Genomic DNA, 25,975 nt, shown 5'->3' with positions numbered 1-25,975 from the left:
GGCGAGAACATCAACACCATGCAGTGGCCTGCGCTCTCCCCTGACCTGAATCCCATAGAGCACCTGTGGGATGAGCTTGGGAGACGCGTAGTTGGCAGGGCCAGGACACGGGCAGAGCTGCTTCAGACATTGAGGACTGAGTGGGACAGAATCCAGCAGCAATCCATCCAAAGACTGGTAGGCAGTATATGCCGACGATGCACTGCCTGTATCCAAAACAATGGTGGCCACACACGCTATTGAAAGGGGACTGACATTGCACCCTGTGCTGTTCTGTACTGTAGAACAAACTGATGAGATGGTGTATCTTGGTCAAAAACTTGACATGTCATCAATAAAATGCCAATGTTTCAATTAGCAATTGTTGGTTTGTTTTATTTTGAACTGTTACAATTTTATTACATTTCAAACAAGTGGTAAGTTTCTTGTCTTTTTGTCCTGCTGTGCAGTGGTGACTTGGCCTCCCTGATCGAGGTCTGTCATCTGCAGAGTTGTGGAGGGTGTCTCTGTCCACCAGGGCCGATATCGTCTGGTGTGAACAGCCAAGGCGACGTGCCACGTCACGGTAGCTCAGTCCGCCTTGCAGCATGCCCAGGGCACGCTGCCGTTTATCCCTTGACAATCGTGGTGTTACAGACGCGGTTGTGGATGTTGGTTTACCGAGCGGTTTGGTATGACCGCGTCTGCACAGTTTACCCGATTATACTCGAACGTTGGCCGAGTCGCGCTACGCTAAATCAATTGAGGAAAGGACACAACGGCTGGGTTAAAATGACACGACACCAGGGGTACAGTTCTCAAGACCTCCGGAGGAGGTTATAATATTTCGGAACGTTAGATTACAAGGACGAGAGAGACAGCATAGGAAGGTAGGCACTTAAATACGGTCTTATAGTAGCCCCGACAGACGACAGATAAACGGGACAAGACTGACTCACACCGGGATTGATGGCAAGGAAGGGCAGGTAGTCGAGGCTCAAGGTGCACCTTGGCTCAGGGGCAGAATCGACCCGGTCCGGTCCAGAGATGCGGGAGGTCTCTCAGCGCTCGGAGGTGGCGACTGGTTCTCTTTACTTCAAGCTCGGGGCGCATCTGACGTCACGTCCGGTAAGTCGCTGCGTATATCCAGCGGGGAGTGACACGCCCTCGGCTCGTTAGCTCCGCCCCAGATGGAATCGGCCCGTTGCTTCTTATTGGGTGCGGGGGTTACCGGGCTCCGCCCTTGACGAGGGGCCGACAGTCAGCCCCTTCGTGGTAACCCCGTCGGCGCACATGGGCAATGGCGGCTAACCAAGCCGGTGTGAGGACGCACACTCCCCGCGCGCTGTTGTTGTAGTTGTTGTTGTTTCATGAGGAAGATGGGAGGAGGTATGGGGAGGTCCTAAACTCACTACTGGTGCCATACAATCACATTCTGGTGCAACGAAGAGTCAGAATTAATGGAAACGAGTCCTTAACTGCCATAGACTAAGAATAACTAGCAAGAGGTCCTATAGTTGTCTACGTGAGATGCGGTGAACCTGGGCACGACAGTTAATGGGGGAAAAAGGGGAAGGTCGGTTCTACAGAGTGTTGTTTACAGACAATGGGACTAGGGAATGGGGGATTGGGGATAGTTGGGGAGTATTGGGGAAATAGGGGAATATTTACAAGCGGATATGGAGGCCAAATCCCATATCCGCAACAGTGGCATGTTGATTGAAATGCCCATTTTGCACTGGCCTTTTTAAAGCCAATATCAAGACATCACGTGCAGCTCATTAAAATCATCCCGCACCCCTTGGCTAATCACTGACAGTCAAAACGGCTGTTCAACAGCTGTGCTATGAAGTGACCATTGAAGGTTCAAGTGACCATCCGTGACCGTTTTGTCTGACAGTGAGGACACTATTGTCCACAAATAAGTTCACACATTTACTACACGCAGTGTTATTGTTGATATTTAAAGGTTTCAAAGGTGGTAAGTTTCTTTTGCGTTTCAGTATATGTATGTATGTATATATATATATATATATATATATATATATATATATATATATATATATATATATATATATATATATATATATATATATATATATATATATATATATATATATATATATATATATATATATATATGTATATATATATATATATATATATATATATATATATATGTATATATATATATATATATATATATATATATATATGTATATATATATATATATATATATATATATATATATATATATATATATATATATATATATATATATATATATATATATATATATATATATATATATATATATAGATTGTTACGGGACCGCGGCGAGGATGTTGTTTGCCGAGCGGATGGCCGCCGCGCCCAAACAGTTACCCCGACTAACCCGATTCCTGAACGTTGGCCGAATCGCGCCACAGATATTCAATGGGGAAAAGACTAAGACGAAGGATGTAAAGAAGAAAGAAAGGCAAAGGGTAAGAAATACAAATATGATTTATTTACTATTTACACAATTGAAAGAAACCAAGGAAGAAGGAAGGATAAGAAAATAAAATACAGAAGAGGAAAGGTGACACAGTGAAATGCTAGCTTATCTATACAGGCTTAATTCACCCAGGGACAGAACAAACAAAGACAGACTCACGCGGGGAATGATGACAGGAATGGCAGGAGGTGGATGGCTGGAGGGAGAGGACGAAAACTGGAACCGGAGCACGGTCAGGCCGGGAGTGAGCAGCCGCCGCCCCCTGGTCGATCGGCACGTTTAGCAGCCGCCGTTCCTTCGCAGCCACGGACGAAAACTGCCGTCGAAGCTCAAAGCTGTGGTGGTTTAAAGCTGCGGTGGTTGCACTTGTTTCTGAGGCTTGGCACTTGTTACTTGTCCTCAGGCTTGGCACTTGGCACTTGTTCTCTCTGACTCCCTCTCTTCCTCTCTTGCTTCGCCCTGACTCCCTCTTTCTGCTTCTTTCTCCCTCTCTCTCTCTTGCTCGCTTCGCTTCGCCTTCTCTTCGCGCACTTCTGGTCAACGGCTTCCGCGCGCGCTCTTTATAACGCCGCGGGCAAATCAAGCCGCCGGCCTCTAGAACACGCCCATCGGTGAGCTCGCCTCGGCCCTGATTGGTCGGCACGGCCCTCTGGCTCCACCCTTGATGACGAGGGGCGGGCACGCCCAGGATTCGGCAGCTCCTCCCCCTTCTTCTCCGAGCCTACCTCGTGGCGAATGGAGTCGCGGAGGGAACAGTTGGCAATTGAGGCTTTGAGGGAATGCAGTTGGCAATGGTTGGAAGGGGAATGTGAAGGGAATCTACTCTTATTTCACTTGGTGCAATGGAGTATTTAAATTAATGGAAGACAAATCCTTAGCCTAATACACAGAATAAGGAAATAACTGTCAACAAAGGGGAAATCTATGATTGGCTAACGTGATTGTTTATGAAATAACTACGGAACGACCTTTGACCTTTATACACAACTGGAGGCAAGAGGGTCCAGAATAAAGCAATAAAAAAAAAAACACAATCCTCATATCCACAACAATATATTGTTACATATTTATGTGAATGTATGTGAATTACTATTCCGGGCTTTGCTTATCAATGTGTAGTCGATTAAAGGTTGTTGTGATTAAAGGGTCAGGAGCCCTTCTGAGAAAAAGGAGACCGGAAACGGAAGAAGAAAAAGACACGAGGTCCTGGAGACGCGACGATTCTTCTTCTTCCTGGCCGAGCTCGGACGCGAGCGGTATCGATTGAGCAACGTAAGAGAATCGGCGTTTCAAAGCCCGTCTGGCGAGAGGAGTTACCGGGACGTGTAACTACCCTTTGACACGTCAAGTCACTGTGGGTTCGTGCACGGAACCAAGCAGCTGGCACAGTTCGCCTCACCGTCTACAAGGCCGCGTACGGGTCGCACCTTGGGCCGCGCGCGCTGGGCAAGCCGCGTGTTGCTTTGCCTGCTTTACATTACCCGCTTTGCTTGGCCAGGAGGTGCGCGCTGCAGCCGTTGTTCCCGGTACGGGACGTGCCCGGTGAAAGCACGTCAGGAAGGGTCCGTTCAACCGCCCGTGTGCGGAGAAGCCGACCATCATCTTGGTCAGGAGGGGCCCAGAGACATTGTGAGGGACAGACAAAAGGGGTCGTGAGTACCCAAGGGGTCGGGAGTGGGGAAAGGGGACACACACATATATAAGATGGCCATCGTAATCACATTGGTGATTGATTGTTGATTGTGGATTGTTGATGGTTGTTGATGGTTGATTCCTTGGGGGAATATATTATTGATTACTCTGGATCCTTGGTGTGGGGGTTTCTTATTGACTGGAATTCATATGGATTGCGTTACGAAAGCGTATAAATAATAGATCTTTCTGGCGGAGTTTCTCTCACGGTCCGGGGGTCACCGAGACCAGGTAGTCACCGGGAGGACCACGTAACAGAATTGGGGGCTCGTCCGGGATTTAAAATTGTATAACATAATAAAATAATAGTTTTTATTAATTAAAATTTATTAATTAATTATTAATTGGTAAATTTTTGAGAAATTGTGGTAAAGTCTTGGGTGAAGGTTAACAGGTGTTAACGATAGTCACCATGGCATTTGTTGCACAGAACTTTGCGGTAACACCTAGTGAGGCACAGTTCCGAGCGTTACTAAAAGTGGACCTCTTGAAATTGGCCAAACATTTTAACTTGGAGGTCCGAACTAATTTGAGGAAGGCAGAGTTGCAGACCACGGTGATACAGTCTATGGTGGGAGTAGGAACATGGGACGAGTTAGCCTGGCAGTGGCTACCCGAAGAACCAGAAGACGTTGAGCTCCGGAAACTGGAGTTGCAATTACGGAGCCAGGAACGGATTAAAGAAGAAGAAAGGAAAGCAGAAGAGAGGAGAGAAGAGAAACAAGCAGAGGAAAGGAGAGTGGAACGAGAACTCCAGGAAAGGTTAGCAGAAGAAGAAAGGAAAGCAGAAAAGGAAAGAGCAGAAGAAGAAAGGAAAGCAGAAGAGAGGAGAGAAGAGAAACAAGCAGAGGAAAGGAGAGTGGAACGAGAACTCCAGGAAAGGTTAGAAGGGAGAAAAGCAGAGGAGAGGAGAGCTGCAAGGGACCTCGAAGCAGAGGAGAGAAAAGCGGAAAGGGAATTAAAGGAACGTGACATGGAGCTTCAGCAAGAAATTAAATTCAAGGAGCTGGAGTTAATGAGAGAACGGGGAGAGGTACCACCCTTGCTGACGGGGTCAACACCTAGCCAGAACACCTGGGATGTGGGCAGACATGTGAGGCTGGTTCCACCCTTCAGTGAAAAGGAAGTCGCTAAATTTTTTCCACACTTTGAGAAAGTGGCTCGACAGTTAAACTGGCCGGAGGAGGCCTGGACCATACTAGTGCAAAGTGTGCTGGTGGGAAAAGCTCAAGAGATTTATTCGGCGCTACCAATGGACCAATGTGCAGATTATGAGGTATTGAAGAAGCACATCCTCAAAGCCTATGAGTTGGTTCCGGAAGCTTACCGGCAAAAATTCAGGAATGCCAGGAAGAGGGAGAGTGAGACCCATGTGGAGTTTGCCAGAGTGAAAGAAAACATGTTTGATCGGTGGTGTGAGTCAAAAGGAGTCGGGAAAGACTTCGAAACATTGCGGGACTTGATCCTGGTGGAGGAATTTCAACAGTGTGTCCACGAGGACATCAAAGTGTACCTGCAGGAAAAGAAAGTACCGAAGTTGTGGGACGCAGCCACCCTGGCAGATGATTATGCCTTAACACACCGGATAGGGGTCCACGAACCTAACTCCTCGCCTAGATCTCCGCAGGGGAGGTGGGGAACAGCAGGTGCGGAGAACGACAATACATGGCGGCGGCCTCGAGAGGATTATGGGGACAACGCGGATACCCCACCTGTTCGAAATCAGAGGGCTACGGGCCCAAGACAAACTTATTTTTCGGGGGGCCCGAGGCAGACCACGAGTTTTTCCTCCGGGCCTACTTGCGCTTTTTGCAAGAAACCTGGACACTTGATGTCCAGTTGTTACCTCATGAAAAGGGAAGACCCAGAGCGGAGTCCGACTAGTACAACTCCGAATGCGATGGCAAACGTAAGAAATCGCCCACAGAAGAGTTACCAACCATTTATTTATGAGGGGTTGGTCTCACTCAAGGGAGACTTGACTAACCCAAGACCGGTTAGGGTTTTGAGGGACACAGGAGCCCATCAATCCTTAATGCTTGAAGGCATTTTGCCATTGTCAAAGAGTACCGCAACTGGTGATAGTGTTCGGTTACAAGGGATCGGTGGCTGTGTTAGTGCCCCACTTCATGTCATCCATTTGGAATCCGATTTGGTGTCAGGACCGGTCACCGTCGGTTTACAAGCCACGCTTCCTGTAGAGGGAGTATCTGTGATTATCGGGAATGATTTGGCAGGGGGGCAAATTTATGGTAACCCGAGGGTTGGTAAAGAGCACAGCAGGGAAAATAACACCCCACCAGCTCGGGATGGCGACAAAAGTTCCAAGTTATTTGTAGGGGGACTGAACTTCCACACAGAGGAAGAAGTTCTGACCTCTGTCTTCAACAGATATGGGCCGCTGGTGGAAGTGCGGGTGGTAAAAGACAGGGAAACGCAACGGTCAAGAGGGTTCGGCTTTGTCACGTTTGCAAGCACAAGAGACGCCAGGGAGGCAGAGAAGAATTGGAATGGTAAGGATTTGGAAGGTCGGACCATAACAGTAGGGAAGGCCTTTCGTAGGCATCGAGAGGTCTACAGAAGAGGACAACTTGGCAGTAGTTTTGGGGTTGGCAGCAGCCGATATTACGATGAAGGCTCCCAGAGTTACGGCACCTCCCGAAAGAATGAATGTCAGAGCACTGGCCGAGAAAGAGACCGCCAGTCAGGTAACGGCTGGGACAAGGGGTCCCACCGTAACGGTTAGGAGTCTGGAGAGTTGAAGCACTATATACGGGGGAGCCGCCGAGCCGGGGCTCCTACACGGACTAACCGTGAACGCCACGTTCTTAAAGGCGTCCAGGTAGTGAACTTTCCTGCACGGACTAACCGTGAACTTCACGTTCTTAAAGGCGTCCATGTAATGAACTTTCCTCCCCGGACTAACCGTGAACTCCACATTCCTTAAGGCGTCCATGTAGGGAATATTCCGCTGGGCCTCCCGAAAAAGTGCTATAGAGAGGTTTAAATTTGGGGGCTTTGGTCACCACCTCTTAACCGTCATTCAAGAGAAACTAGAAGTGGTTGACGCTTGGTCCAGAGGGAATTAATCGAGGGGATCGTGTGAAATTTTGTTGCTTTATTTTTAAGTGATGACTGTGCCTAGGGGGAACTGATGAGTTGGGGGGGGGGGGGGGTGAGTTATCTGGTTTGTTTATCCAAGTTGGCCGGCAAAGAAAGTTTTCGCTGGATTCAAACTTTCTTTCTTGAAGGGGGGGAGTGTTACATATTTATGTGAATGTATGTGAATTACTATTCCGGGCTTTGCTTATCAATGTGTAGTCGATTAAAGGTTGTTGTGATTAAAGGGTCAGGAGCCCTTCTGAGAAAAAGGAGACCGGAAACGGAAGAAGAAAAAGACACGAGGTCCTGGAGACGCGACGATTCTTCTTCTTCCTGGCCGAGCTCGGACGCGAGCGGTATCGATTGAGCAACGTAAGAGAATCGGCGTTTCAAAGCCCGTCTGGCGAGAGGAGTTACCGGGACGTGTAACTACCCTTTGACACGTCAAGTCACTGTGGGTTCGTGCACGGAACCAAGCAGCTGGCACAGTTCGCCTCGCCGTCTACAAGGCCGCGTACGGGTCGCACCTTGGGCCGCGCGCGCTGGGCAAGCCGCGTGTTGCTTTGCCTGCTTTACATTACCCGCTTTGCTTGGCCAGGAGGTGCGCGCTGCAGCCGTTGTTCCCGGTACGGGACGTGCCCGGTGAAAGCACGTCAGGAAGGGTCCGTTCAACCGCCCGTGTGCGGAGAAGCCGACCATCATCTTGGTCAGGAGGGGCCCAGAGACATTGTGAGGGACAGACAAAAGGGGTCGTGAGTACCCAAGGGGTCGGGAGTGGGGAAAGGGGACACACACATATATAAGATGGCCATCGTAATCACATTGGTGATTGATTGTTGATTGTGGATTGTTGATGGTTGTTGATGGTTGATTCCTTGGGGGAATATATTATTGATTACTCTGGATCCTTGGTGTGGGGGTTTCTTATTGACTGGAATTCATATGGATTGCGTTGCGAAAGCGTATAAATAATAGATCTTTCTGGCGGAGTTTCTCTCATGGTCCGGGGGTCACCGAGACCAGGTAGTCACCGGGAGGACCACGTAAATATATATATATATATATATATATATATATATATATATACATATACATATACATATACATATATATATATATATATATATACATATATATATACATACATACATACATACAGTATATCAGTCACGATGCGACCTTCATATCAACAGTGGAGAACCGCCAGCAAGGTATCCCATACAGCTGCTGCTGCACCTTGCTGGGAGCGATAAGCACCGCCTGCCACACGGTAACGTTATCTCTGGTATCCACTCATCATATGGAGTCGACCTGGTTGTGGTTGGGAGTTACTAATAATGGCATCTGTAATCTGGTTCCCCAACCTCATGAGCGAACATCATGACGTCATCGCCATGCATGTCCGCATTGCCTGCAAAGCTCCAGAGGAACCATCTAGCAGTGCGTCATTATAGATTATAAATTCAGATACTGTCACAAGTGCATGCAAAACTCATAGTTACCGACCTGGTTTCGCCCTTGTTGGGGCTTCATCAGGGCAACGCAGTGAGCCTTCCATACACTTGTAACTCTGTGAACCTTTCGGTTTTTATATCAGTCACTATGCGACCTTCATATCATCAGTGGAGAACCGCCAGCAAGGTGGGGCTTCATCAGGGCAACGCAGTGAGCCTTCGAAAGGTCGGTCGGTAACTGTGAGTTTTGCATGCACTTGTGACAGTATCTGAATTTATAATCCATAATGATGCACTGCTAGATGGTTCCTCTGGAGCTTTGCAGGCAATGCGGCCATGCATGGCGATGACGTCATGATGTTCGCTCATGAGGTTGGAGAACCAGATTACAGATAAAACCACCTTTAGAGGCCATTTTTCCCCGCAAAGCGGGGTTTGGCCTTTTTCGGGGACCGTGGTTGTTGTTGTTTTTTGGTCCCCTTTTTGAAGCAATGTTTTACGGCCGGATGCCCTTCCTGCCGCCAACCCTGTTTGTCGCCTTTTACGACACACAGGGAATTACCAGTGAACTGGTACTCAATTAGCCGACCTCGGAAGGATGACAGGCTGAGTCAACCCCCCTGGTGTTAATTCAGCGATCGACCGGGATTCGAACCCAGGATCCTGGGATCCTAAGCTGGCACCCTAGCCGCTAGCCCAACACCAGGACTAGATTACAGATACCATTATATATATATATATATATAATGGTAAAAAAAAAAAATATATATATATATATATATATATATACAGTGATCCCTCGTTTATCGCGGGGGTTACGTTCCAGAACCCCCCGCGATAGACGAAAATCCGCGAAGTAGCGACCATATTTTTTTTTTTTTTTAATATATATTTTAAAGCATTATGAACTCCCCACACTCTTATTAACCTTTCCCATACTCTTATAAACACTTCCTATACTCTTAAACACTTTTTACACTCTTAAACATACGTAATTTTAACAACATATAAAATTCTAATGGGTACTCACCATTGAAGATACTGTAGCTACCCATGGGTTCCCCAAGCAAGACCAGCATCAGAATCTCCTTGCTCCAGCCGGTGACGTCACCGGCGGGGATTCCCGGCGCGAGAGTGGCTGGTCACGTGACCGCTAAAGCGTGCCGCGCTTTGCGGGTATAATCAGCTACACCTGTTGATCACGTGACCACCGAAGCACGCCACGCTTGAGAGGCGTGGCTTTCGGTTTCTGGTTGTGCTTTATAATGCAGCCCGATAAATGGGCTTTTCAGTGTTCCCGAGTTGGTTTTGAGAATAAATATCTTCTCGGACGAGTTTGTGTCTTGCCCGTCATTTCGTCCGTATCAAGCAAGAGCCCCGGCTCTTCAATACTACAACTTGCGTGATGAAGATGATGATGAATTAGCTGTGCAGTACTGATGACGATGAAGGTGATGACGATGATGAATGTGCTGGCGTTTTCCATACGCACGACTCTTTGTCTACCCTTCTACTGTACACTATGTACAGTATTTTATTTCTTGTAATATGTTTTAAATACTGTATTTTTCTTATTTCTTTACGTTTTTTAATTTTTTAGGCTAGAAAATGCTTATTTTACCACAAAAATATTTAAAATAATAGTATATAAAAATACATTTATACCGCAAAATCCCGCGATATAGCGAAAAATCGGCGATATAATTTTACATATACTAGCGAGAAAAACCCGCGATGTACCGAAGCCGCGAAAAGTGAACCGCGATATAGCGAGGGATGACTGTATATATATATATATATATATATATATATATATATATATATATATATATATATATATATATATATAACGCGCTCTGGCAAAACCAGACACTTGTCTGCATTTCTCTTAGCGAGAAAAAGCCGAAGATTGTCAAAATATGACCACAGGGACGAAATTGAGATTTTTATATGGATAGAAAGAGTAACTTTTCTAGATTATTATGCACCAAAACCTTTTTCCGAGAAACAACAAAAAAGTTGTGAAATTCGACGAAGAATCTAAAATGTCATTCTCAAAATGTGCTCAGAAAGTCACGAAGATCGCGAAATTTCGATGTTTTACTACAAGCCATACATCGTAATTCGAAGGAGATTCCTGACATACATGTTTGGTATGAATGAACAGCTCTACGTGTGCACATTATTTGTGCGTGTGAACTGTATTGTGAGCTTTGAACCTAATTATCTCCATTGTTTTATCGAAAATATAATTGTCATTAAAATACCATAACTTCGTTAATTTTCATCCAATTAACATAATGTATGTACATAAAACGAAAGAGAAAAGCATGGGGAATCAGATGATATCAAAATCTCAATTTATATTTTTGCCCCCAAGTGTCTGCTTTTGCCAAAGCCAGTCACATATACACATATACGTGCATGCTTTTGTACCAGTTGAGGGTCCAGGCTTTGCTGAAGGTGAGCTTGCCACTGCACGGCTTGCAGGACGATGGCTTCCCAGCGTCTCAATAGGTTCACCGAAAGTGGACGCAAATCCTCATTGACCTGCTCCTCGCACCTCGACCCATCCTGGAGATGGACGCAAAGCTGCAGGATCGCTGTTATCCCAGATCTGCGCTGCCGTAATTGATGGCAAAGTTCCTGCAGACAGCAAATTCAGCTTTAAATTTGCAAAAGACTGACCGTACCAGATCAGCCATCCAAGGTCACCAAAGCATCTTCTACAGGAATTGGGGTGGGAAGGGTTGGGGGTGGTTAAAAAAAAAATAAAAAGAAAGAAAAAACAATGCTCATCTGGATTTGAGCTAAATGCTTTTCATTCCGGGCATGTATTGGAAGAAGCACAGCTTTATCCATTATATAAAGGAAGAAATGCAGTCGGTTCGAAATGGACATCTGGAATTGTGACTAAATCCTTCATGGCATTGAATAAGAGACCGTGTCTCCATTTCAAACCGAGGCAGTTTGCTGGGCCGTGCTGCCAGAATTAAACAAGCTTCAACGCTCTTATGGGCATAAGCTTCCGTGACTGGGGATAAATGCACGGCGCTCCACGGATCGACGTGACTAAGGAAAAGCTTTTGCAGTTTTCCTCTTCGGCAAATAATAAAATAAAATGAGGCGAATCAGCAAGTGCTTATGCAAACCAAAAAGCCTCAGCCTTGTCGAGCTGTAAAGATGGACCAGCCTTGGATCAGGCGGCGAGACAAATTCAGCACGGGAATGCATCAGATCCGTAGACAAATCTCGGATGAAATTTGATCTTTAAGGGATTATACACTTTCGTTTGTAACAAAGTATTGTCCTTGGACATACATAACCCTCCAGCAGAAAGAACGAGCAAGGCATCGTTCCCAAATTGGCATATTGCGTTACACAATACTACTTCGACCCCCTTTCATCCGATGCACGCGTGGGAAGAATCCCCAACCTGGAAATCCTGCAGCTGTGCCTGTGTGGGTTTCCCCACGTGATGGCCTTGCTCGAGACAGCCTCCAAACACAAGTAGTTCAGCATCGCCCAGCCAGTTCTTGAGCTCACAAACCCGTTCCTTCAGTTGAACTATTCGGCCCATCATGCCCTGCGACAGGAATTCTGTAAGCCCCTGGGCCTGTGAGGCCATCTTGGAGGAACCAGTTTCTGTTTCTAGAAGTTTCTGTAAAAAGATAGGAGTGCCATTATTGCTCCGATATTGTATGCAGTCAATAAAAAAATTTATGTAAGTAAAATGTTTAATGTTACAAAGCTTTGAAGACTTTTTGATAGACTGAACCAAGAGCTTTTCTTTGATGAACACACAAATAGTGATGAGGTTCGTGGGTTAGAGTCCTGGGTTGAGTCAGAATTCTTTCACACGAGCCCCACGCAGGAATTTACTTCCTGTTTATTAAATTGTTAGATGAGTTCATCTTCAATTCACTTTCACACACATACATACACACACTCACATCTGGGGTCTGCCAAGCAGGGATGTAAGCCTAAAGCCTGTAAGTCTAAAGTCCCAGACACTTACAATGATGGCGGTGACGAGAACCAGAAGTCTTTTCTGCTGCAGTAACAACAACAACAACAACAACAACAACAACAACAACAACAACATGCATTTTAAGGCCATTTTCCCTGCTAGAGCGGGGGTTAGCCTTGCGGTCCCCATGACAATCTTCTCCATTTTGCCCTATTTTCTGCATCTCTCCTTGTTAACCCCCTTGCCCGCATTTCTTCTTCCACCATCTTTAGCCAAGTCTTTCTCGGTCTTCCCCGTCCTCTACTTCCTTCTACATTCATTTCCATCACTCTTCTCAACCAGTCACTTTCATCCTTCCTCAACACATGACCAAACCATCTCAAACTGTTCCTCTTCACAGCATCAATCACAGGCTCTATTCCCATCATCTTTCGCAATTCATCATTTGTCTTCTTCTCTCTCAACGATACTCTGCACATCCACCGAACCATTCCTGCAGTAACAGTAACATTCTGCTGCAGTAACACCACAATGAAAAAGGGCTTCAATAAATATCTTAGCACAATGTCAATCAACACTGACTGAAGGGGATAGTCGCCCATTCTTTTTCTTGCACATAAGGTATGAGGATGTGGAGAAGATGAACATGGGTGCATGAAATGTCAGAATGTAGGGAGGATGCGGGCGAGTCCTGACGAGATGGCACAGAGGTAATGCAATGCAGTAGGTGTCTAGTCTGGGTTCCATCACAGGTAGGGTGCAGCATCACAAAATGCGATGTTATAGCTGGGTGTCCCATCTGCTAGCATTAGTTAGTAGACGTTAAAGATCCCTGCAGGGCAACCCTCAAAAAAATAATAATAATAAATAAATTAGTGTCGGGTACCACGTGCACGCGCACACGCGCACACACACACACACACACACACACACACACACACACACACACACACACACACACACACACACACACACACACACACACACACACACACACACTTTATATTATAATTATCACTCTCATTGTTCTAAGTGTGACAGGGGCTAAACAGTGATCTCAAAAATGTTCCAAGTATGGCAGGAAGTAAACATTTGTGAATGACAGAGCTATTACAGGTTAAGAACAATCTGCAACAGTTTTGCCAATCTTCTTTTTATTCTTATTCCTTAAGCAACGCATGGCTATGCGTAGCATTAGTTGATGGGGTGGGGATGCGCCTGTGTCGCTAATGCAGTGCCCCCTGTAGGTTAGAGCAGGAATTTGGAGTTTGGCCAGGGTGCAGGCGACAGCTCGCAGCCTTGCAAATAAAAATTGCTTAAAATTTCAATTATATGCAAATAGGGTTTCTTTCAGTAAAACACGAAATATTTTGAAAAGGCTGCATTGCGGAGAACTGGCGGACACAAGACAAAACAGACATCAAATGTCATAGCCCCCGCTGTGGTTTTAGTAATTTTGCTGAACGGAGTTAAAGGCCACCAATCTACTTTCCATCTTTGATCGGATAAAAAAACAAAATTTTCTGCTCATGTATACTCATTACTCAGGTATTGTCTTTGTGCATAGTTTGAACAAAATCAGTCCATGCATGTCCGAGTAATGGATGGGGACACGTTTAAGTAACAAAATGGCCACCAGTCGGTCATCTTGGATCTGATGTTGAAACAAAATGACGTGCATATGTAAGCAATCATTAATTATCTGCGTGAAGATTGAACAAGATCGGTAAATCTCTTTGAACAAGGTTAGAACAACAACAAGACTTTAGAACTTTAGAACTAGTCTTTAGAACAATAATTGAACAAGAACAAGATCGGAACAAGAACAAGGAATCTCTCGCGATGAAGCCGATTGTGAGGGCCTTTCACTTACTCACCGCAGGCAGGTAGGCGGTCTTTCTGTCTTCTACAGACTCCTATCCGGCCTTGCTCCCCCAGCTCTGTCTGTGCTCTGTCCCCCAAATATTCCTGCAGGTCGCACAAGATCTGCCAGTAACCCTCTTCTGGTGAAATTGCCAAAATCAAGACTTTCTGCTCACCTTCACTCTTTCATTCCTCTTTTCTCCCGCCTCTGGAACAAACTCCCTCACTCTCTTCAATCCCACTCCTCCCTCCAGGTCTTTAAAACAGCTGTTCACCACCATCTCTTATCTTCCCCCATCCAAAACCCCTAACCCTAACTAATAACTAACCCGAACCATAATCCTAACCCTTGATCTTTTCTACCCCCGTTAATTCACCCCAGATCCACTTTTTTGAAATACCGACTTCTTTCCTGGAAGTCCTAGCAGTGTCCATGTGTTTTATACCTCTCCAACAAAAGATTCTAATTCTCCCACCCCCTGCCCCCCTATTCTCATGCCACCTCCCCCCAAGCACTCTCCCTCCCACAAATCTCCCGATGTCCCTGTTCTCTGCTGTTGTACTTGTGTGCTTCCCCTCCCTCTCCCCATCTTGGATCTCATCTCGAAATAAAATGACATACATATGTAACCCGTCATTCTTGTTCTGTGTGCCAAGTTTGAATATGATCGGTAAATGCATGTCCGAGAAATGGTTGAGGACGTGTTCAACATTGGTTGTTTTTTTTTACAACTAAAATTTCCGCCAGTCGGCCATCTTTAACCGTATCGCGAAGCAAAATGATGTGCATATGTATACCATCATGTATTGTCTTTGCGCCAAGTATGGTCGGTAAATGCATGTCCAAGATATGGTTGCGGATGCGTGCACGAGACCCAATCAATAAGCCCCCGTTTCGGACCAAGTCCAACAGGGGCTAATAAAAATTCGACCATCTTTGTGTAAGTAATAACCGGAATTGAAAAGAATGAAGGATTTAGCCTTTCACAGCAATATCGGAAGAATGCAAAACACTTCCCCACGATGATGGAGAATGATCACATGATGAGGGCAGCAGGAAACAAAATAATTAACTGGAGCAAATTGCCACGTTCCGCAACTTGGTGGGTATAGAGGGGGTACACAACAACCAAGTCGTTCTTACCTGCACACCCTCCCACTTGTATTCCACCTCCTGCAGTTTGACTCGGACAGTTGCATCTAGTGTTGGACATTTTGTGCTCAGTTCATTGCCTTGGGTCCACAGTTGATGCTTTTTAGCTTCCCACGTGCCCATCTCAACAGAATACACCTGGAGGAAAGTAGACACATGGTAAAGAAACGTTAGTGCTTTTGGATCCTTCCTACATTCTCCGATAGGCTGCGCACATACCACACACACAGAGAACCTTAAAATAGGAACTTGCTGAAGTTCAAAGAGGATAATTGCGGTTACATCGAGTGGAATGCGTCGTGGCGGAATGTTCAGGCTTGTGTCTCGGAGGATGATTTTCATGCTCTATATTGACGGTTGTCTTTCCATAACGCTGCAGTTTTTATATTTTTTAAAACTACCCGAGTGCGATGGCATTTTGCCTTCCCAGCAAATCCAAGCTTGCTGGAAAACTTTCCAAATGCAAAGATAATGGATGGCCACCGTTTTGCACGTACATTATTCAGTGGAGCTGGAGTCACTATGACCAGCATCGATTTTAGACCATAAGACAGTTTTATTTGTGTGTTATTTGAAGTGTTATTTGAAGTGTTATGTGCACAGAGGGAGCTGCAGATGGAGGAAATGTTGAGTTGGATCTTGGAGACGGCATGAAGCTGTGAAAACATTTTGCTACCTCGGAGACATGCTGAATGGAGAAGGTGGGTCAGACTCGGCAACGGTTGCGAGAGTGAGATGTGCATGGAAGAAGTTTCGGGAACTGAGTGGCGTGCTGACGAGGAGGGGCGTGCCGTTGAAGCTGAAGGGAAAGGTGTATGCTGCATGTGTGAGAAGTGTTATGATTTATGGGAGCGAGACATGGGTAATGAACGAAGGCTGGAAAGGGTGGAAATGCGAATGGTTCGGAGGATGTGCAGAGTATCGTTGAGAGAGAGGAAGACAAATGATGAATTGCGAAAGATGATGGGAATAGAGCCTGTGATTGATGCTGTGAAGAGGAACAGGTTGAGATGGTTTGGTCATGTGTTGAGGAAGGATGAAAGCGACTGGTTGAGAAGAGTGATGGAAATGAATGTAGGAGGAAGTAGAGGACGGGGAAGACCGAGAAAGACTTGGCTAAAGATGGTGGAAGAAGGAATGTGGTCAAGGGGGTTAACAAGGAGAGATGCAGAAAATAGGGCAAAATGGAGAAGATTGTCATGGGGACCGCAAGGCTAACCCCCACTCTTGCAGGGAAAATGGCCTTAAAATGCCTGTTGTTGTGTGTTGTTAGACAGTTTTATTTGCCTCCGTTTGGGTTCTGGGTTTTTGATTCGCCATAGAATCGGGTTTCACGTATTCCGCCAATTGGTGCAATGCCAGCAGGAAGTGCTACATCTGGAGAATGCTGATCTGAATAGATGTTTTGGGCCCATCTATTTATTATGTATGCACGATTGCACGGATGAAAGTTTGTAGTGAAATGAGTGTTGTCAACGAGTGCAATTGAGTGTTGACTGGGGTCGATAAGAGACATTGAAGACAGGACAGGGAATAGATGTCTATGTGGTGTATATGGGTGAAGAGCCAGTCAATGCGAGAAAAGGGTGTAGAGAGGGGAGGGAGGTCAAAATCTTTTTTGCTCACAGAATAAATAGATGGACCCTTGAGAATATTTTGCAAACTGAAGTGCTGTTCACCTGTGCTATTATCACAAAAGACCTACGATATAGGTCTACCAAAAGACCTACGACACAAAGGTATACCCTTGAGTCCATACTATTCAAGTAATATTGCTGAGGTCCAGATAATCCTAGATATAATGATGATGAAATAGCCATGTAGATTAAGGTGGGAATTGATAATTTTGCCAGAGTTGGTGCTACATTGGGGACTTTGCTGTCCACAAGTAAGCGCTACATGATAGTGCAGGTGGCTTGATGTTTGCTTCATGGAATGACATGCTCTATGAGGAAGCATCTATTATAATAAATAGATATTGTGTGGCTGTAGCTATGTCAGCAATATTCACTTGTAGCAGCACTGATCAAATAGGTGTGCCCGGGTTTCCCTTCACTTGTCAATTGGCCACGGCATGGATCAACCTCTCACAGTGGAAGTAGCATGTACCATTTGTGGAGTCTTTGGTATGTTTTGGCTCAAACCACTGACCATCGAGACTTGGAGCGGAAAATCTAACTAACCATTACACAACTGAGTCTGGTCAGGTGCTCTACCCACCCTCCCCCTTAGCGATTCAACCTCCAGTCATCCATCCACCCTCCCTTTTCCTCTCATCTTCCTTTCCTTGACATTTTTCTTCATTTACTTTCTCCCTCCCACCCCCACCCCCAAACACACCCATTCTGTGTGCATTATGTAGATGGTAATTATACTCCACGCTATGGAATTTAACCCTCTCATCTTTTGCTCAAAAACATATTGTTACGGCCCCGGGTTTCGGAGTTTACTTACTATGGGGAGCCTCGGTTCCCCCTGGACTTACTGGGTCTGAGGCCACCGAGCATGGATAACTCCGTAGCATGGCAGGTTGCTAATTAACCACGAGTGCCAATTAGTCCACCAGGTTCCCCCAGGATCCTCAGTCTAATTTACCGTTTACCTGAAGTCATGTGGTTTTCCAACCGGGTCTTGCACCCTCAGTTATGCACTACTCTTATATTATGATCTTCATTGGATACAGCCGAGTAACTGCTGATGCACACCGAATATGCAGCTTAGAGCCAATTAGTTGGGGAATTTAAAATCTCCCAGGCTAACACTAGGTGCAGATGGTGCTGGACCAATATAGGAAAGGACAAGCACAGACAGATTGTAAGAAGTTAAACAATAAGGGGGTTGGCGGGGGGGGGGGGGGATTATTTACAATGTGTGAGTGCAGAGCCAAGGAGGAGCATGCGATGTAGTTTAAGCACTTCAATGTAAAAACAATAAATGATCAATCAATGAAAAAAATGGGGGGGGGGGAGGGTGGGTGAAAACACATACAAGGGGGCAATTGCAAGCAATGGAGGGTGCAAGCAATGTACAGCAAAAAGAACAGAGACAAAGAAAGAGCAGCGCTATACCGAACCTATACCTTGCCAATCTAAAACACAGTGCAAGGGCCCATCAGAAACATCAGCTGAGGGTAGAGAGAAAAGAAAGCTAGAGCAGAACGAGGTGGTTTCGAAGTCTTTGCTAATCGGGCACAGGCCGTCATGCCCATGCTGCCCATAGGCTAAGAGAGGGTGTCAAAGAAGGAATACTGCTTGGCATCCAAGGTGTGGGTGAGGGGTGCGAGTGAGGTGTAAGGAGGAAACTGAAAAGAGGCGCGTATCTGTAGGTCTCGCTCTGAAAAGAACAGGTAGCAGCAATGCCTTCATTGTTGAGATCCTGCGTCCAAAGTAAACAATTTGAAGAAAGAGAGAAGGAGGTGTGAGGGCACAGACTTACTTAATTGTGTGAGATGAGAGAACTTGATGTGTGTGCATGTGTTAATTGGCTTGGCCCTAATGAATGATTGGCCCTTCCCTCACTCACCCAGCACTCCGCCCCACAAATGGCAAACTCCTGCTCCCAGCTCCAGCTTCGTTCCAACCAGCTCCGACCTGCCTGCCTTTTATTGTATACTGCCAACCAAGCCAAAAAGGATCCTTTCCAGACAAAAGATCCTCCTGTTCATCCAGAACACTGCTTTTTATAGCGGCCGAGCAGGAGCGGGCCTGGGTATGGCTCAAAAGCGACACTAGGTGTGGCTAACGTACTTGCATCATGCCTATTAGTGGATTCCTGATATTCCAAGCATTGGCACCGCACACGCAAGACTCCAATCACAACAAATGCCCATTCTGCTACCTGACCGTGCCACGGACTGGAGGTTCCCGATCAACATAGGGCTACCATCTTTTGCTGTGCTTTGAGCATGAACCGACAATAGGAGCCTAATTGCTTCTATAAGTGAACGGAGCCGGGCTGTTAATGTGGCGCTAATGGCCAAAGCCGATCACCGCTTATTCCCTCTTCGTGCTAATGAGGTCTGAAGAGGGGGGGGGGGGGGGTAAAACGACCTCGAGCTGCCTTTCCCACATTCTGAAGGCGATGGTGGGCATCTATGGTGATCACAGTTGAAGTATAATAGTGATGGAGGTGCATTGCGGGTGGGCTGTAGTTGAGGCGGTAGTCGTAGTTGGTTGAGGCATCGTGGTTGGTCGTACTGAGGTGGCCGCGTCGTGTTTTGAGTAATGGAGAGGGTGTACAGTGAGCATGTATAATGTTCAAATAAAGTGGAGTATTAATAAAAGAGTTTCAACGATTTTCTATTATCATGTGATGATTACAGATAGATTGTTCCTGTGATTAATGTGTGTGGCAGTTGGGTTATGGCGTGCGATTTGAATGGGGTTTTGGGGCGCATATGCAAATTAGGGAAGGCTCGAGAAACGCGGCTGTTGCGGATTTGGTCAAGTCGTCGTGTGCCCACGTTCGCGTGTACTTAAATCGGAAACGGGGAGAAAAAGGGGAAAAAACCTCACTAATGGTTCCCATACAATGCATCTTGACCCAATAAACCCACTACATGAAGGGGGAAGGAAAATTCTGAACATATACTAGGACCATATCACCCGAAGACTATATTTCTCACCATGAGAAGTTGCTGACGTCGCTCCTCTGACATTCCAACCGTACTTTCCCAATGTAGAGCCTCAACATCAACCAGCCAGTCACGGAGTTCCTCCCAGGCACTACAGAACTGCCACAAACTGCAGGAAGACATGGTCCACTTGCAAAATCCAATCAAAGGCAAGAGCTCAAGACTGATCGGTGTCATGCCATAATAAAGAAGTAACCAACGGTTCATAACAACTCAATATTTTAAGATCAAAATGAGCATCGGGGTCGATATACAGATCAGGTTAATGCCCGCATTCTTGGATTCAAATTCCTCCTTTTACAGCCCTAGTTCGTGAGAAGGCCGAATGCCTCAATTCTATGTTTGCTTTCAAATCGTGTGTAACCACCAAACCCCTCACTTCCAACACCAACCCTACTCTCTTGCACCCAACTGCTCCTGGATACTGTCTTTCCCACTTGAAAAGGTGGAGAGGTTTCTGGCAAACCTAGACTCTGATTCTGCGACAAGCCCAGACAGCATCAGTGCATGTATCCTAAAAACCTGCTCTTGCCCATGCTCTCTCTTTCTGCTCTGTTCACTTGTTTATTCTCTCTGCCTCAATTTCCATCTGCTTGGGAGTTGGCCAATATCACTGCAACACACAAACCTGGTGCAAAAATGGATCATCTTGACTAAAAGCCTGTTAGCTTTCTTCCAATTAGAAGCAAATTCATGAAATAGATCATTGCAATTGACATAAAATCCTTCCTTTTCTCCAACGGCCTGATATCAGAAATCAATGTGGTTTCAGACTCGGTCTTTTTTCTTCTTTTTTTTGTATACAAGATCGAGGCTCGTGTAGGAGCTATCATTAATGACAAAAAAAACATAAACGGACACATAAAACATAAAAAATTAAAGGGAGCGGGAGACAAGATGGGGAGAGAGAGAGGGAAGCACACAAATACAACAGTAGAGAACAGGGACATCGGGAGATCTGTGGGAGGGAGAGGGCATGGGGGCAAGGGGAATGGGAAGGGGGGAGGGGGGGGAGAGGTATAAAACAAATGGACACTGCTAGGACTTCCAGAAAAGAAGTCGGCATTTCAAAAAAGTGGATCTGAGGGGAATTAACGGGGGTAGAAAAGATCAAGGTTTTGGATAGAGGAAGATAAGGGATGGTGGTGAACAGCTGTTTTTAAGACCTGGAGGGAGGAATGGGACTTAAGAGAGTGAGGGAGTTTGTTCCAGAGGCGGGAGAAAAGAGGAATGAAAGAGTGAAGGTGAGCAGAGAGTCTTGATTTTGGCAGTTTCACCAGAAGAGGGTTGCTGGCAGATCTTGTGCGACCTGAAGGAATATTTGGGGAACAGAGCACGCACAGAGCTGGGGGAGCAAGGCCGGAGAGGAGTCTGTAGAAGACAGAAAGACCACCTACTTGCCTGCGGTGAGTGGGTGAAAGGCCCTCAGAGTTAGCTTCATCTTGGGAGATTCCAATGATTCTGAGAGCTTTTGTTTCAACAGCGTGAAGCCGAGCTAGGTGTGAGGCAGGAGCACCAGCCCAGAGGGGAGAGAAGTATTCCATTGAGCTGCGGATAAAAGCTTTGTATGTGCAGAGGAGCTCAGAGGTGCCAAGGAAGTACTTCGCACGATGGAGGATGCCCAGTCGGCGACTGGCTTTGGAGGCCAGCATGGAAATGTGGTTTCCCCAGGAAAGATCATGGCAGATAGTGAGACCCAAAAGCTTGAGTGACAGAACTTCTTGGAGAGGATTGTTGAGAAAGTAGATGTGAGGGTTGTCCAGACGGTCTTTTCGGAGAGACAAAGTGAGTGTGTGAGATTTGTCAGGATTGAAAGACATGTTCAACTTGTTTCAACAACAACAAAGACATGTTCAGACTGCCGATCTGAGGGATGAGGTATGGAGCGGCAGAGAGTGGAGTCATCAGCAAAGAGATAGAGAGGATTTTCCGTAGCGTCTGAGAGATCATTAATGAAGACCAGAAAAAGCACAGGGCCCAGAACACTGCATTGATGAACTCCAGCCTGGACAGGAAGGGGAGATGGGAGAAATCCACTCATGGCCACACTGACTGCGACCGGTGAGGAAGTTCGAAGCCATGCGTAGAGGTTTCCATGGACACCATAAGAGGAGAGTTTGGAGAGCAGCGCGGTGTGCCAGACCATATCGAAGGCACGTGGTATGTCAAGGGAGACAGCTCTGATTTCCTGTTTGGCGTTGAGGACCTACATCCATTGTTGAGACAGCAGAATCAGCATGTCCAGAGTAGAGTGACCTGGTCTGAATCCAAATTGATGATCAAAGATCAAGCTATTGGAGAGGTCGAAGGATTTGATATCTGAAGCAATGATGGATTCCATGACTTTGCTGATGATTGGGAGCAGGCTGATTGGTCTGTAGTTGCAAGGATCTGTTTTTGCACCTTTCTTATGTAAAGTGGTAATGTTGGCTGATTTCAAAGCTGATGGCAGATGACCTTGAGCAAAAGAGAGGGTGAAGGGAACAGAGAGAGGGTGAGATTGAGTGGCAGAGCAGGATTTTAGGCCCCGCGGGCTGATGCTGTGTGCTCAAGTTGCAGAATCAGAGTCGAGGTTTGACAGAAACTTTTCCATCTTGTCAGGAGAGAAGGACACAGAGTCCAGGAGCAGCTGGGTACGACTGGGTAAGTTGGGCACAGAGAGAGATGGGTTTGGGACACAAGATTTTGATGCAAACACAGAGTTGAGGCATTCAGCTTTTTCATGTGTGGAGTCAGCCGTGTATCCGTTTGAGGTAAGGGAGAGGATGGAAGGATTGGAGGGGGAACACACACCAGAAACAGATTTGACCAGACCCACCATGATTTGGAAGAGGGACACAGGTTTGAGAGTTCTTCAGTGTGGAGAGATATTGTTTACTGGCTCTCCTGAGGGTAGACACACACTTGTTCCAAGCTTTGTGAAAGGAATGGAGATTGCCTTCAGTTGGATTTGCCTTCCATGAGGATAGGGCAAGTTGTTTCATGGCAACTGTCTCACCACAAGATTCCGTGTACCATGGACGGGAGGAAGATTATGACAACTGAAGACGAGATGGGATAAATCTGTGCATGAGACAGAGCAGTTTACTTTGGAAGAACTCCCAGGATGAGTTGATGTCAGAGGCAGCAGAGATGGGAGACCAGTCCAGATGATTGATGGCTGCTTGCAGACCGTGCCAGTCGGCCTGAGGGGAATGCCAGACTCGTCGGCGCTGAGGAGGCTCTCTGAGAATGGCCAGAGAGATGTCCACTTTAACAAGGAAATGATCAGAAGAACTGATTGGAGCAGAAGAGCAGCAGACATTTGCAGGGAAGTTTGTCATAACCAAATCTAGAAGAGAATATGCTCCATTGACTGAGATCTGGGTCGGGAAATTGACAGATTGTGTCAGTCCCAATGAGTCACAGAAGACTTTTGCTGGGGTGCCATGGCTGGTGCAAGAGGTACCCACACCCAGCCAGCTGGCATGGTGACAGTTGAAGTCGCCACATATGAGGAAGAGAGAGTTGGGATGAGTTGATGGAAGTTGATCCATGTTGTCAGACAGCGAAATGTAAATGGAGTCATCACTGTTTGGAGGATGGTACAGAACACATATGAACAAAAGGTGGGAGCAGAGGGGAAGCCGTAACCAGAGGTACTCCAGGGGGTGGGGTGGAGAGAGGGCAGTGCAGGGAGAGCGAGAGAGGGCAAGAGAGTTTTTGATAAAGATAGCAACTCCATCACCAGGAGGAGACTCAGGTCTATCCTACCGGAGGAGGGAGTAACCAGGGAGAGATATTAAGGAATCAGAGACATCTTGAAGGAGGAAAGTTTATTTTAAGCAGATCAAGTCTGGTTTGTCAGAAGCAACCTGTATGGAGAGATCAGTCAGGTTTGACGAAGGCCCCGGATGTTTGAGGTCCATACCGTTGAGGAAGAGGAAGGGGGAGCATCGGATACAGGACAGGGGAGGGGAGGGGTAGGGTAAGATGAGGAAGAGGAGGAGGAGGTAGGGAGAGCTGTTGATAGTGTGTTGGAGATTTCAGAAGAGCTAGGAGAAAGGGAAGGATACAACAACAACAACAACATGCATTTTAAGGCCATTTTCCCTGCTAGAGTGGGGGTTAGCCTTGCGGTCCCCATGACAATCTTCTCCATTTTGCCCTATTTTCTGCATCTCTCCTTGTTAACCCCCTTGCCCGCATTTCTTCTTCCACCATCTTTAGCCAAGTCTTTCTCGGTCTTCCCCGTCCTCTACTTCCTTCTACATCAATTTCCATCACTCTTCTCAACCAGTCACTTTCATCCTTCCTCAACACATGACCAAACCATCTCAGCCTGTTCCTCTTCACAGCATCAATCACAGGCAATATTCCCATCATTTTTCGCAATTCCTCATTTGTCTTCCTCTCTCTCAACGATACTCCGCACATCCATCGAACCATTCGCATTTCCACCCTTTCCAGCCTTCGTTGCTGCTCTACGTTCATTACCCATGTCTCGCTCCCATAAATCATAACACTTCTCACACATGCAGCATACACCTTTCCCTTCAGCTTCAGCGACACTCTCCTCCTCATCAGCACGCCACTCAGTTCCCGAAACTTCTTCCATGCACATCTCACTCGAGCAACCGTTGCCGAGTCTGATCCACCTTCTCCATTCAGCATGTCTCCGAGGTAGCAAAATGTTTTCACACCTTCCAGCTTCACGCCGTCTCAAAGATCCAACTCAACATTTCCTCCATCTGCAGCTCCCTCTGTGCACACCTTACATTTGAATGTAGCTGCCACACTGGTTAATGACCCTCTCAGACCACTACATTTTTGATGAACCCACTCAGCGCACATTGTACATTGAATGGAGTTCACTCCGACACCCTTCCTGCACACAGCACACGGCCACTTCCCAGTTCTTTCCACCTCACCATATGCTTTACCACTTGCCATCACCTTCGTCTTTCCGATATTCACCTTCAGACCTTTTGTCTCCATACATACATTCCTTCCACTTGTTCATCTTTTCCTTCAGTCCATCTTCAGGGAGGGAGAGGAGATTTGAAGGGGAGGGGGGAGGGGAGAGTTTAGGAGGGGAGAAAGGGAAGGATGAGGAGGACAAAAGGTTTGATGGTTATTGGATGAGGCACAGTGAGGCGCTGTTTGAGGGGGGGGGGGGGAAGAGTGAGGAAGAAGGTTGGAAGAGATGTAGGTATGAGTTGGAAGGGAGAGGAAGTGGGGAGGAAGCCACTTTGAGGAGGAGGGGTGAGGGGAGAATTGGAGCAAAAAGGGAGGGAGAGGAGATTTGAAGGGGAGGGGGGAGGGGAGAGTTTAGGAGGGGAGGGGTGAGGAAGAAGTTTCGGAGGAGAGGAGTGAGGGAGAGATTTGAATGGGAGGGGTGAGGGGGGAGTTAGGAGGGGAGGGGTGAATTGGGATTTTAGGAAGTGTTGGACGATTAATGGAAAACGAACAATTATTGCAAAATGAGTTTCTTGTGATTTTCAAGTCAGAAACTTTAATTTGACCCTGGACATGCTGCTTCGACTCTCCCACCAATTTATGGACATGACATGCAGGGCAATCTCTCTGGACATACCTTGTGCTTTTGATACAGTCGGGCATCGTGCCTTGCTCTCAAAACTCTCTGCCTAT

The 25,975-nt window shown here is 46.4% G+C and overlaps 1 protein-coding gene across 9 annotated transcripts in view; it reads right to left on the bottom strand.

Annotated features, from left to right (window-relative positions):
* The window catches only part of LOC137435041 (uncharacterized), an 85,008-nt gene that overhangs the window by 14,693 nt on the left and 44,340 nt on the right, over window positions 1-25,975 (bottom strand). For all 9 annotated transcript variants that reach the window (XM_078784810.1, XM_078784811.1, XM_068128413.2 and 6 more), the window contains 4 exons: window positions 20,336-20,453; window positions 15,703-15,849; window positions 12,162-12,386; window positions 11,162-11,371 (listed from right to left, as the gene is read on the bottom strand). In XM_078784810.1, coding sequence (XP_078640936.1) covers window positions 11,162-11,371; window positions 12,162-12,386; window positions 15,703-15,849; window positions 20,336-20,453 — 700 coding nt within the window. The remainder of the gene's footprint in view (window positions 1-11,161; window positions 11,372-12,161; window positions 12,387-15,702; window positions 15,850-20,335; window positions 20,454-25,975) is intronic.

Source organism: Myxine glutinosa, chromosome 9 (genome assembly GCF_964187855.1).
Source record: "Myxine glutinosa chromosome 9, kmMyxGlut1.1, whole genome shotgun sequence".
NCBI classification, from domain to species: domain Eukaryota; kingdom Metazoa; phylum Chordata; class Myxini; order Myxiniformes; family Myxinidae; genus Myxine; species Myxine glutinosa.
Note: the sequence above shows the minus strand (reverse complement) of the source record. Positions and strands in the feature narration are given on the sequence as shown.